Below are 14,859 nucleotides of genomic sequence, written 5' to 3'. Positions count from 1 at the left end.
CAGTAAAGTATTTCAAAATTGAAATAACTGCATATATAATCCACAGCAACATTGAACAATACCACATAACTTTAAAAGTTTTTTACATTATATGTTACTTTTTGCATGATAAAAAAAGTTTACTTTTGAAATTTTGGGTTAGTAAATAAACAAATTGAAGATATAAGAATCAAAACCCAAAAATGGCAGTCCAAGATTTACCAACTTTCTAACATTAAAATTCATGCATGTTGCAAACAACTGCATCTATAATCACAAATTGTTTTTAATGCTCAGATATTCACAAATTACCTTCCAGATTCAGCTGACAGTTGAGTGTATGATGGTAAACTAGAGACCAACTCTATATTACTACTAGGAGTTGTTGGCTGATGGATTAGAGGTACGTGAGTAGCAGAATTTTGAGGCAGAGGCTGGTAACCAGAGGATGGTAATGATGTTGGATGAAAATGAGGAGCACTTGGTCTTACATTCACTTCATCAGGAGCAGTTGTGACAGTAAATTCTGAGCATCCTCTGACTGCAAAAAAATGAATTTACATTCATATTATATTACAGATGACACTACCCTAAAGAAAATGCAATATCATTGATCAGTCACTCCCAACCACTACTCCAAGGACATGGTTTTAACTGACCTGTAAATACATCCAGGGAATATTTTTATCTGAATAAATATTAATACAATTAAAATTCTAAGTCCTCTTAAGCTTGTTTCTACAATCCTATGTAAAACTACCTACATTACATGAAGGTAATATATAATGGTTATACACCATAGTAAGACTTACTGATCCAGTCCTTGGAGAAAGAAAAGGTTTGAAAACCAGAATTGTGGATCAAAATGATATGAACTGCTCTACAGAGTTTACACAGTCAATATGTATATAACTTTAACAAATAGCTAATTCACTGTGAAGTTTCTCTAGTTGCTGAACTGGTGAAGTATATGATGAAATAAGTTATTTATCCATAAAACCTTTGGAGTACTACATGTTTATGAATGAGCTTTATTAAAAACATACATATATCATACTGAAGGGAAAAAATATTTATTTCAATATATAGCATTTAACCCTATCACAAGAGTACTTTACCCAACCTTGTAACCAGCATGTTACCATGGTAGTATACATACTATGACTTTGAAAATATTTAATGTATCTTCATGAAATTTGGCAAGCATTCAATAAACATTAGATCCTTTACAGACAAAATTTATTTAAGTTTATTTACTAATACTTTGTCTGTAACTACATTACATCAGTTTCAATTGCTGTTAATGCACAGTGACCTTCATGTTAAAATAAAAAAATACTTCCTTTAATATGAAGATCTCAAATCTCATTTGCATAATCCCTAAAATCTTAATATCAAATTTTGTTTTAGATCTTTATCTTATCATTTAAACAGGGATTCACTAGTAATCCCACACCCAACAAACATGTACCTTGTATTACCCTATTAATTTATGTGGTGCATGAGCTACTCATGAGCACACCTTGTGAAGAATTTTTTATTATTATTAATCTTACATAATTAACCTATAATGTTTCTAATTTTTCCATTTTCGTTACTTTTATAAAACTAAATAATGAATACATATGAAAAACAAGAAATTTAATACTTACCTAAATCATAAGCCTACATTTTTAATACTAATAGTACTGTGAGACTAAATATTTTCTTATGTAATTAAATACTACATCCAGGAGCACAGAATAACAACACATAAAAAGTAGACAGCGTCCTATAGCTATCATAAATTTTCTAGCTTCCTAATTACGTGTTAAGTACTGAACAAAATAAAGCTAATTTCTTAGTCATGTTTCCTGTGAGAATAAAGTTTCAACTGGAAATGAAATAGACAATTCTTGGGGCACATGTAGCTCACCTTATGCTATCAAATTACATTATCCATGAACTACTACAACTAGTACAAGCAGCTCACATGTGTGATTAGTGAAACAGTTTTATTATATCATTAATTATTTTACTTCATCTGATCTTAAATAACCTAAAAGATCCAATTTTTACATTTTAGTTACTTTTAATTATACATAAAAAAACATGAGAAACAACAAATAAAATAATTTTCCAATCTTTTTTTTACTTGTTCTCTATTGTCAAAGAGAGTGAACCCTAATTTTTGTATACACTGCAGATAATGCACCAAACAATATAAACAAATAAAATAATTTTCCAATCTCCTTTTTACTTGTTCTCTATTGTCAAAGAGAGTGAACCCTAATTTTTTGTATACTACTCATAGTACTGCACTTAATTTTTATTTAACTAGATAATGCACCAAACAATATAAACAAATAAAATACAAAACGTAGACATATTCCCTTACCTCTCAAAATTTCTTCACTTTCTAGCTCTGTGACAACAGTTGTTACAAATGCATTCAAGCCAGTCATTAACTTTCCTACAGGAACATTCCTTATACTCCAAGTGAAATTGATATTTAACCATTCAAAACATAACGTTAACTTCACAGATGAAAAACCTTGGTTATGTGTAATTAAACGTAAGAGAAACTTCTTACTGAATTATGAAAGAAAGGATATGGCAGAAGGGTTCTGATTTTCTATTTAATAGTTCTGTAACCAAATAAAATAGACGACTATAATAAATGTGGTTTGTATGAGCAATGATGATTTTTATAGAAAGTAATTAACATTTAATTTTGTTCTTTTTTGAGGGGTGGTGCCAGAGATGATAGCAAGCAAGCAAAAAAAAGTGTCGTGTCAGACTAGGTTAGATTCAGGATCTTTCTTCAAATATTGCCTTGTAGAATTAAGAACTTAAAACTTATATACTGTTAAAATATGGATTATTAGCTAATATTTTATGCTATTCTAATTGGTATAACATATATAAGTAATTTAATAAAATGTTCAAAGTCAGATACTAAAACTTTGTATTGTGCAGTAAAGGATTCTAATGGTGATAGGATTAAGAACTTTTTGTATACATTAATATTTAAGTACTTTCATTAAATCATGAATATAAATTACATAAAAGGTTGTGACTACCAACTTTGATGTACTCGATACAAAAAGGGTTAAATGATTTGCATGCCCTCATCAATATTTTTTTTTTTTTTTAATTTTGGCTTCTTTAGAAGAAATAAAACATCTTACAACATCTTAAGAGTTAATATACATACTTTTCAATTCCAAATACCTTGATCATAAAAGAACATATGAAGCAATATAGGTACATGATATATAATGTATGTTTTTTTGCTTTATATTGCTTGAATTGGATATTTAACCAACACACCATAAATTAGATAATGTAAAGGTAAAAACTAAACATTGGCATGCAGTCAAAATACCTATGGAATACTCCATATATACCTTTACTACAGTTATTGTCTTAAGGCATTCTTTGTGCAACTCTTGAGTAATGCAAGTTGTTGGAGACCAAAATACATTAGAACCACATTTGTATTAATTTCAGTTTAGGTTTATATACATATCTTCCTCTCAGTTCTGCCTTCTTTTAAAACAATACGTAAATTTAAATGTATATAGATATATACAGAAGAGATATCTGTTTATTGTGAAATTTGGTCGGCTAATTTAAGTTATTTTAAGTGTAGATGAACAGGCAGTCAAGTGAACAATTGCAGCTTTCAAACCATTTCAGTTTTATTTTATTAATGCTGTTAATGTTAGTTAAACTGAGTGAGATAGTCAATAGCAAAATAAATGAAGTTGACATAAAAAAAAGTGGTGATATTTGTTTCAGAGTGAAGTCACAATATGCCATCTGGCGTGTCTATTGCAAGGGACTGAACCCCAGGTTTTAATGCTGCAAGTCCTTTAATTACTACTGCTCCACTGAGAGACAAAAAATGGTGTTTAATGAAAAACACAACAAAGTTTTCTTTGTTTTGGTCACCTATTTCCACTGTTTTAAACTATATTTAACATAAGATGAATGTAACCAAACCCCTATTTGTAACATTATTTTCAAGCCAGCATGTATAGTTTTAAAGAAGAGAGATATTTATATTCAATAAGCAATCTATTTCAAGATACATTTTCACAAACATTCCACAGGGTTTAATATGTAGCACAAATTATTAGCTTAAATACTTGTTTAATTAGAGCATAATACAAAACAAAAGTTTTTAAGTCAAAGAATAAATTTGTTTTTACTTACATTTATTAGTAATTCTAAAACAAGCTTATTTTTAACACAAAATTTTGTGTACAATTTATTCTAATTTCACAGTTGCTCCAAATAAAGGATGCACAAAAAGTTCAATTTACTTTTAACATGAACATCAAAGCATTTACTGCTGTTTTCAAACATTTACTTTTAGTCTGTATCTGACTGTCATTGAATTAGTACTTTTTACTCAATTACTCTATACAGAAAAAGAACTGAACATTAGAGGTGCAGATAATACAAGCTAGATTTATTTAATTATGAAAATATCTTTATACTTTATGTAGTTTTATATTAAAAAAAATTCAGTCATATAGAAATTTGTTCAAAAATAGCTTCTGACAAAAACAAATTAAACACTTTACATTTAATTCATACACAAGTCACTATTACAAGGCCAGCCTTAAAAACATCTTTATTTGCTGTAATCTTAAACTGATTTCAAATGTGGGTTGGTAGGTAAATTTTTACTTTTTTTTTCTTCTCAAAATTAATTAAAAATAAAACAGAAACCTCACTAGTTCCATTATCATTTAAAACATTATGAGTTTAACCATGAATAAAATTACTATCAGTATTTATTCTATGAAAAGAATTTAAGAAGCATCAAACAGACATTTGCTGAGGATATCGACCATAATTAATGAAGTTAAATTGATTATTGCTAATGGTACTGTGGTTCATTCTTCCATTTCATTTTGTTCAAGCAGTTCCTTCCATGTAAATAAGTTTCTAATCCGAATTAGTTTATTTTGGTCCTAATCCTCAATCCACGATAATATTTTCTGGATATGGATACAACGAACAGACTTATGTTCCCAATGTTTTTGATGTAAGGTCATCAGTAGAAAATTCTCCTCTGTTAAATCATGTATGAGGAGTCTCAGGGATGAGATAAGCCACATTATCAAACCTCAATAAACTGGCCTATCAGCACTGCACTGTCGATTTGCAACAACACAATGCCTTCCTATCTCATTGCAGACTACATAAATTTTCTAGAGAAAATATTTTAACTGTAACAAATTTTAAACTCTGAATATTTTGTTAGATAGGTTGGTATGTTGGCAGAAACTGGTGAAAGTGAAAACTTCCCAGGTCATTATGTTAAGAAGAAAAGAAAAAAAATCAGCCACAAATTCAAATGGTTGGGTTACAGCAAACAAATATTTTTAAGTTTGGTACCACAGTATTACAAATTTGCTTGTTCTAAAAAAAATAAAAATAAAAATAAAAAAATAAAATTATTTGAAAGTCATTTTATTACACAAATGCAATGAGAAATATTTAAAAAATTCTGTAATAAAATCACACAATCTTCACTTGGGCCTATAGTAAATACACTCAAACAGACAAAATGAATTAATATCAAATTTGTAACTAAATTGTCACACTTTACCTTCAGTTTGTTTTGCAGTATCATCTTCTACATTCATTAATTCATCCTGCTGAGCTGTATCTTCAGGACGAGAAGGTAAAGCATTTGAAACTTTAGTGTAACCAAAATTGTCGTCCATATCCTATAATGAAAAATTAAATTTCATTTACTTTCACATTCCAAGACTAGTTCTAAACACAAGATGGAACAACTTTTAAAGAAGTAATATCCAATCACAAGACAAAGCTTCTTTACAATTCTTCTAAATTTTTGTGATTAATCTCTGACTATTGCTGGCGATACAGTTTATAAAAAGCCATTCTAAGTGATTCTTAATTCTGAATTGTATAAACAGTGAGAAAGGGCTGCTAATCAAACAAAATTAAAAATCCCAAAGAAAATTGTCAGACATTAAGGTTGTTACATGTGCCAACTGTAAATTAAAAAAGTTTTTTATTTATATTTATTCACAGTGTAAATATATAGTGTTGCTGTTGAGCTAAGGATTCTACTACAGTAGGCATCTGTGGCTTGTTGGTGATAAATTCATTCTTTACACTACAGAGATCATTGAAATATCGTTACCGCTATATAATTTTCTTCTCCTTGTCAAAGATCCACTTAGGCACATTCGACTACCCCCGAATGTCAGTTGACGAGTCAAATTAACTTTTCCTATTTCTTTCGCATTAGTATACTGTGTATAATTCACTTACAAAGTGGTGCTAGCTACTGTTCCAATAATATAGTTTTCTTTCTTCAAAATATCCTCTGTCCCTTTAGTTAAAACGCACTCAAGTTGATTCCATTACTTTAGAACTACACTTTGATGGAATAGTCTTCTTTATCCACTGTTAGTCATACTCTAACATATTAAATATTAGGCCTATGTTAATTATTTGGACTATCACTTCTATTTCAGTTGACTTCAGATTGAACTTTTCCATGACAGTGACTTTATTCTGATAATGTCTTTGTCTATCTACTGTTTTCTGCTCATTTAATGCTATTTATATGTTTATTACTATATCAGTTGCTCATTACATTTTCTACAATGAGTTAAGAACCCATTTCCAGTAATTATCTGCTTTTGACTCTCCGTTATAAGAAAACCTAAGCAATCATAAAATAAACTAATTACTAATATCTACACTAAATACTCTTTAATATCATTTCTTTATATTTGTATACAACATACTTGAATCAACTATTTCAGTTCCTAAATTTAACCAATGCTGCATATACACAAAAAATATTGCAATGCATCCATTTGGTACAACTGAGCTAAAACTGAGCAAGTTAGAGGTAATAAGAAAACATTTTCAAAAAATCTACCAAGTATTTCAAGCAGAGCCTCACTGGACAAAACAAATATTTTTATAATGCTCTACTTTTCTACATTAACCATCCACAATTATGACTATGAAAGGTAACTGCCCAAACGTAATGAAAGAAAAAAGCCACATAAGTTATATATACACAACACTCTGACTTCACTGTCTATCAAAAGTTTTGAAAATGTTTGGTTGTTTGTAGTTAAGCACAAAGATATACAGTGAACTATCTGTGCTCTACACAACACTGGTATTGAATCCCAATGTCTGGCATTGCAAGTCTGCATAAATACTACTGTATCACTGGAGAGGTTCTTGAAAATTAAATATAAAAACAGATTTTTACACCATCTTATAATTTTGCAACAAGATTAACAACAAATTTTTAAGTTTAAGACTAGGCTCAAATCTTAGAAGTAGAAAAGATGCCAAATATAAATACCAAACTGTTTTAATTATTAATGTATTCAGATAAGGGCTTACAAAATAAAATCAGAACATACTGCTCTATTACAATAAAAAGACTGCATTGAAAATCAGAAACATATATAACAACCTCCATAGCAGTACTGGAATTTGTTAAAAAATTTTTATAATACAAATAATGATTGTATTTTACTTTTGATTGAGACGTATTCTTTTCTTGCAATATGTCTTTTCCTTCTTTTTCTTGATTTCCAGGCAACTCTAATGACAAATGTTTTGAAAAGCTAGCAGTTGAAAAAGTCATTGGTTCAAGCAATGCTTCAGTACAAGATGCAGCACTGTATAATGCTCCACCCAAACTGGATGTATCACTGATACTTATTTGAAGACTTTGTGCTTCATCAGAGACACCAGTTGGAGGTATCATTGACATAACGTCCTCTTGGTTTACAATTGGTATACCTGCTGATTCATCACCTGATATCTCAAAAGAACTTTCACTCTTACAGGTGTCTAAGAGTTCTCTCCCAAAGAATGCCTCCTGAACAAACAAAAAATCTGATAATTAAACTTTTTATGATGAAATCCTGTAATATTTAAGAGTAGCATTTAGCATGTTACCTCATAAAAAAAATGTCTAAAAGCCTCCATGTAATAGTTAAGATATTTAACATTAAAATTATAAAATTTATTTTTATACTTTTATGTCTTCCAACAATTTTTATTAAATGCAGCTATCTGAATGAACATCAAATGGTGCTGCTACCTACAACATTCCCACTGTTTAAGGGTTAATAATAATGAAAACAGTAAACTGTTTTACAAAAAAAAGTTATCTGAAAGAACTTTTGGAAACCTTACCACAAAACATATACTTTGTCAAAGCGACAATACTAAAAATGAAAAATTCTGTTAGTATAATTATTTCTTGTTATAAATTTCCCCAGTGTTTTGTATATTCTGGCTTAAATAAACACCCACACATACATATAAAAATATTATTCATTATGTACAATTAATGAAACAATTACTCAATGTTTAAACCTATGATATGTATTTCATCAGCTTCTAACTCCTTCTAGTCTCAAGGCATTATACTAGACTTCTCTGAATTTACATTCAGAAAAATCAATAACAAATACTCAAAATAATATCTGAAGCACAAATTATTCACACATAAAGCATGATAAAAGCTGAGCATTTATGAAGAGAAATAATTAATTTTTTTATGAATTAAAAATTCATAATGCAATAAAATCTAAATATGTATCTTAGCTGCACATTATGCCATAAAAGAAATGGACAGCATTATTAGTTTTAAATTTCTGCTATACTAATTAATTAGTTTATTTTAATTGATTAATGTGCCCAATAATTTATTCATTATCAAGTTTTACTAATCAAAAACTTTTAAGTACACAACCACAATTTAAACTTTAATGTTGTTAGTCAAATGCTTTCCTTCAAGCTTTATGAAACAAATTATAGTTATAAATTTCCCTTTCTCCAACACAAACGTCCCACAGAAGATATGCTATAACATATACCTTTCATAATTTATTAAATTTGCTAGAATTTTTCAGAAGTTTACACACAATATTTACTAATAAGTACAATTTATTTTTAACTGAGATATATAACAGAGACAATTTCACCATTTTCCCTACACTCTTTAACATGGATATTATGAAATACAGTCATGTGAAAAAATTAAGACACCCTATGAAAGCTTGTGTATATATGTAACAATTTTGGATAAATGGATACTTAATCTCAATTGTAACAATACTGAGAGATTAAAGTAATATAACAAAACAATTAAAACTGAAGAAAAGACTTTTCAAGGTCTTCTGTAAAATATAATTCAACAAAAATGCATATTCGAACTGAGGAAAAAGTTATGACACCCTACCCCCTAATAGCTAGTGTTACCCCCTTTGGCTGAAATAACTGTAGTGAGACACTTCTTGTAGCCATCTACCAGTCTCTGACATCGGTCTGAAGAAAGTTTGCTCCACTCTTCAATGCATAATTCTGTCAACTGAGATGTTTGAGGGGTTTCTTGTATGTACAGCCCGTTTCAAGTTACCCCACAGCATCTCAATGGGATTAAGATCTGGGCTTTGACTCAGCCATTCCAGGACTCTCCATTTCTTAGTCTTCAGCGAGTCCTTGGTGGATTTACTAGTATGTTTTGGGTCACTGTCATGTTGCAGGGTTCAGTTCCGCTTCAGCCTTAATTTTCTTACAGATGGTCTCGCACGATCCTCAAGCACTCTCTGATACACAGTAGAATTCATGATGGATTCTATGATTGTGAGCTGTCCAGGTCCTGCTGCAGCAAAGCAGCCCCAAACCATGACACTTCCACCTCCATGCTTCACAGTTGGTATGAAGTTCTTTTCCTGGAATGCTGTATTTGGTTTACACCAAACATGTCCTCTGTTCTGGTGTCCAAATAATTCAATTTTGGACTCATCTGTCCAAAGAACATTATTCCAGAAGTCCTGGTCTTTGTCTCTCTGGCAAACATCAGTCTAGCCTTGGTGTTTCTTTTAGAGAGCAAAGTTTTCTCCTTGCACACCTCCCATGCAAGTTAAACTTGTGCAGTCTCTTTCTGATTGTAGAGGCATGCACTTTCACATCAACAGTAGCCAGAGCCTGCTGTAGGTCCCGTGATAACATTTTAGGGATCTTGGAGACCTCTTTTAGCATCTTGCGGTCTGCTCTCGGGGTGAACTTGCTTGGACGACCAGACATGGGCATGTTGGCAGTTGTTTGGAAAGCCCTCCACTTGTTGACTATTTTCCAGACAGTGGAATGGCTGATTTCAAAATCTTTTTAAATCCCTTACCAGACTCATAAACTGCTACAATTTTCTTTCTGAAGGCCTCAGACAGCTCTTTTGCTCTCACCATGGTGCTCACTCTCACTTCAACAGTAAGGAGCACACCAAACTAAATGTCTGAGGTTTAAATAGGGCAAGCCTCATTCAAAATGCTGAGTAACGATCTTCTGATCACATGCACCTGGTGTGATACACCTGTGTGTGAGTTGAGCCATTTTAAGTGGGTATAAATGTGGGGTTGTCCCAACTTTTTCCTCAGTTCGAATATGCATTTTTGTCAAATTACATTTTACAGAAGATCTTGAAAAGTCTTTTCTTCAGTTTTGTTTAGTTATATTACTTTAATCTTTCAGTATTGTTACAATTGAGATTAAATATCCATTTATCCAAAATTGTTACATATATACACAGGCTTTCATAGGGTGTCCTAATTTTTCACATGACTGTATGATTTTACAAATTAACTTAATTGTTATGATTATACAATACATCCTAGCCTAACATACTCTGATGTAAGCTTAAGCATTACATGTTTTCAAAGATACCATTTTAATCAGGACTGATGTAAGTTATGCAAAATAAATTGCTCTCAGTGATGTGGTCATTGTCTCATTATAAATGATAATTAGTATGATCCACACAGAATTTAAGTTACATTCTTTGTTACATACATATATATCCAAAGCAAGCCTAATAAGTATTTAACATTCACACTTCATTCAACTCCACCTGCACCACTAGGTAAAAAGACTACCATGATGTGGTCAATGACTCAGTCCAGGTCCCGTAATTAACATAGTTGCTAGAGGATATAAATGACTTCTCTTTATCCCAAGTTATCCTAACCTTACATCCTACAAGAATTTATTACACCAAAGAGATTAAGAACTATATCTATTAAAATAGCTTTTCCTGTACTATCTTTCAGCATTCTAAAAACTGATCACCTATAGTATGTTCTCTTTAGAAGTCTTGCTAATGAGCAGACTCACTTAAAAATATCAACGCTCTCTCTTTTTGCATAAATAGTCAAACTTGTATAAGATGAGCCATTGTTCTGTGAACTTCCAGCCAGAACACTAATTTTGTAATTCTTTGGTAAGTACAATTTATTTTTGACTAAAATAAATAATAGTGATAATTTTGACACTTCTCATACAGTCTTAAATAAAGATATTATGAAACAGGATCATACAAATTAACATAATAGATATGGGTACAAATAACATTCTTTATCCTAACCTTACATAATCTAACATAAACTTAAGTATTCCACCTTTCAATGTTATTTTAAAAATACTAATATAAGTATACTGAGTCCATTGATTTCCATGGTGTGGCTGTTTATTCTGTATAAATCACATACTTAATACAGTCAGTACACACTATAAATAAAATTATTTATCGTAAATACATACATTTGAACACAATCCTAAGCATTTAACTTTTTAGGTTATAATTTTATTAAACTCTCCCAAAAGTTATGCTAATACAATCATTTATTCAATATAAATCATATAATTAACATAATTGCTACAGAATATATTAAGTTTATTTCTCCTACACTTACATAATTCAACACAAGTCTAAGCACTTACCACAAAAGATTTAAAACTGTATTTGCTATCTCTGACTTATCTTAAATTCTATTAATTCTTATTTAATTATTTTAGCACTTTTAAGAGTAATCACCTTTGGTTTGTTCTCTTCATAAGCCCCTTTTAAAGTCTGATCATTAAGCAAACTCACTTTGGCCTTAAAAACATTAATGATTTAAAATAAGCAAAATTCATACAATAGGATGAGAGGCCATATACATACAAGTTGTTTTAATGTTTTGTGAATATCTAACTAGAACTTGTCACATACTAAACAGGATATGCATTTTAGTTGTTTATAGTATTAAGTACTTTAACAAATATGTTACATTAAATTTCTCATATAGTAATAACTACACTGACCAACTGTGGTATATGTAGCATTATATGCGACAATTCTGCTTCGGCACTCAGTAATTATTAGACAACACCAGTTTTGTCAAGTGTTCTCAAATTAATGCCCAAAATCACCATTAAAAGGTTATTGCAATGTATCTTGGCCCATAACAAAGAATAATTATTATTGAATGTAATTTTTTAAAATATTTTTTTTATCAATTATTGTGGTAGAAATTGTTAAATAATTATTTTATTCTCAGAATTTTACACACAGTATTACCATTAATACAATGAAAAGAAACAAACCAAATCAAAAGATGAACATTCTAAAACATACCTGCAAGTATGATGGGAAACTTTCTTGGAGAGAACTTTTCTTTTTCACCCTTCGTTTTCGCTTTGGCTTTTGCTGAAATGGCTGTGGCAGTTCAACACGTGGCTCACCTACAACAGGTGTAGAGACCTCTCCAACTCTTAATCCATCTGTTTTTTCTGTAAAGATATGAGAAAAATAACTTTCCTTTAAACATGCACTTTAACACTATCGCAACGGGTCATCATTTGGAGGCCACAAAATTACGTTTGTTGCTCTGCATTCAAAATGGTATTGAATTACTATTTTTATGAGCTTTTGTCAATACGTTTTCTATCAACTTGTAGGTTATAGAAGGTTTTAAGAGATTACAAAAATAATATTTGAGATTTCGGGAAAAGAATAGGTTTTTAACCGTAACATGAAGATCACACCTTCCACTCGAACTACAAATGAAACAGACTTAATATTTTCATGAACAAATCTTTAGCACAAATGCTTCATTAAAAAAAACAACAACTGATATTTTGTGTACAAAAGGACTAGCAACCTTTACTAAATGTCTTCTAAGTTTTGCAAAGGTACACATACTGCACAAAAAGTTATAGTATAAATATTTAACTCGGATATACAAAACAGAGCCCATCATGAATGTGTTAAAACAAACCTTCCTTTCAGTTAGGTTTTCAGGAGTAACTGAATTGTTTTAATTCAAATGTAATGTGCAAAAGTATTACAGGATCTACACAATAAGGATAGTAAAAATTATTAAATTACATTAAAAAGTTTTCCTCATAAAAATTTTGTAACAATACAAATAAAAAGTTTCTTAACTATTCCAAAATCAAATTTTTATACTACGCTATTGGATAATATTCGGTAATTTTGATGTTAAACACTAAATACAAATAAATATAATATCTTGCCTTGAACAATAGAAATGTGTTCATTTGCTTGCTCTTTTGATGAAAGACTCCGAGATCTTTGCCTTGCAACAAACCCACCAATTCCTTGGATAATGAAATATTAATAGTAACATTAAAATCAGAGAAACAACAATGACAGAATAATACAAGACATTTGCAAAATTATACACTGCATAATATTGAGATGGATACATTTTACTTTCTGCATAATAAATTTGCCAATGAAAAGTTTCAAAAAATCAATCATTATACATTCTAATGTCCAGTGCTGTTATTTAAACTGAAGTCTGGTACATAAAAATCCATATAAACCACAGTTCTAACATGTTATCTTATATCTGTCTCAAGTGCTTTGCTTCAAATACATCAAAAACAGGAGCAGATAGCCTAGTTGCTTTGTGCCATAAAATGCCAAACCCAACCACCCACCCACCTATCTAGAAACACAAAAGACATGAATACTTATTTTTCCCACAATTTATTTAAATAAATTATTTTCCATCACAATTCATTATAGGTTGAATCAATCAAATGTTGGTTATTTGTTTGCTGATGTCGGGAATATATGGTATACAGCAGTATACATTTGGCAAAAATTAGTAACAAAATATGACATTCCAATTAATACCAAATTTATTCAAAAACCCGGCACAAAACTGAGGTCTATACTATGTAAAAACTACACTGACAAACACCACACCAACATTATTTATAAAATACAATGTGATAACTGCCACGACTTCTATATTGGAGAAACAAGTAGAAAAATGGAAACCAGATTCAAAGAACATAAAAAGTCACCTTCACACGTTTTCGAACACTGCAAGTCAAATAAACACAACATAACCATAGAAAACACTCAAATACTAAATAAAGAAACAAACATAAACAAACGTAAAATTAAAGAAGCCTTACTTATACAACAACTTAAACCCAAAATAAACCAATATAAAGGAACGCCTTTATACCTATATTAATATAATAAATAAAATTATATATTCAAACATCTAATACCGCCCTCTACATTTCGACACACAGTTACACAACCCCCTTTCAAACATGTGGTCAGCTTCTTTTGGTCAGTTACCTCTTTCTTTGTGAACCTGACGATGACCGAAGAAGGTCGAAACGTTGTTCGCTCTTCTATGTAAAGTGTTTTCTCAGCCCAAACGAGCCGTTTTTGCATATAAATTTCTCAACAAGTGGGTTTCTCGTCATCACTGATTATTTTCAATTCTATATTCAGGAGCTGGTTTATATATTACAATGTTAAATTTACTTTAGAAACAGTTTTTCTTTGTTAAATTCAATTTTATTTTCTAAAAACCTACCGAGTTTATGCAGTTTCTTTTGCCGTTTCTTTTTTTCCACACTAGCATCTGTTGCCAATTCTTTATTATCTTCTCTTCCATCACAAACTTCCATTCTTACCTCTGTTTCCATACCTACTTGATCTCCAGTTATATCTGAAAGAAAAAATGTCCTTATACTAACATCCTACAGTATGTT

General features: G+C 30.4%; 1 protein-coding gene across 1 annotated transcript in view; it reads right to left on the bottom strand.

The window, feature by feature from the left end:
- LOC143240057 (histone-lysine N-methyltransferase 2C-like) overlaps positions 1 to 14,859 on the bottom strand; it is a 154,217-nt gene that overhangs the window by 72,170 nt on the left and 67,188 nt on the right. The window contains 6 exon segments of the mRNA XM_076481885.1: positions 292 to 520; positions 5,588 to 5,708; positions 7,520 to 7,867; positions 12,449 to 12,603; positions 13,351 to 13,434; positions 14,682 to 14,816. Of these exon segments, the coding sequence (XP_076338000.1) occupies positions 292 to 520; positions 5,588 to 5,708; positions 7,520 to 7,867; positions 12,449 to 12,603; positions 13,351 to 13,434; positions 14,682 to 14,816 (1,072 nt within the window).

Source organism: Tachypleus tridentatus, chromosome 13 (genome assembly GCF_004210375.1).
Source record: "Tachypleus tridentatus isolate NWPU-2018 chromosome 13, ASM421037v1, whole genome shotgun sequence".
Lineage (NCBI taxonomy): Eukaryota > Metazoa > Arthropoda > Merostomata > Xiphosura > Limulidae > Tachypleus > Tachypleus tridentatus.
The sequence above is the reverse complement of the archived record's forward strand: the minus strand, read 5'-3'. Positions and strand labels throughout refer to the sequence as shown.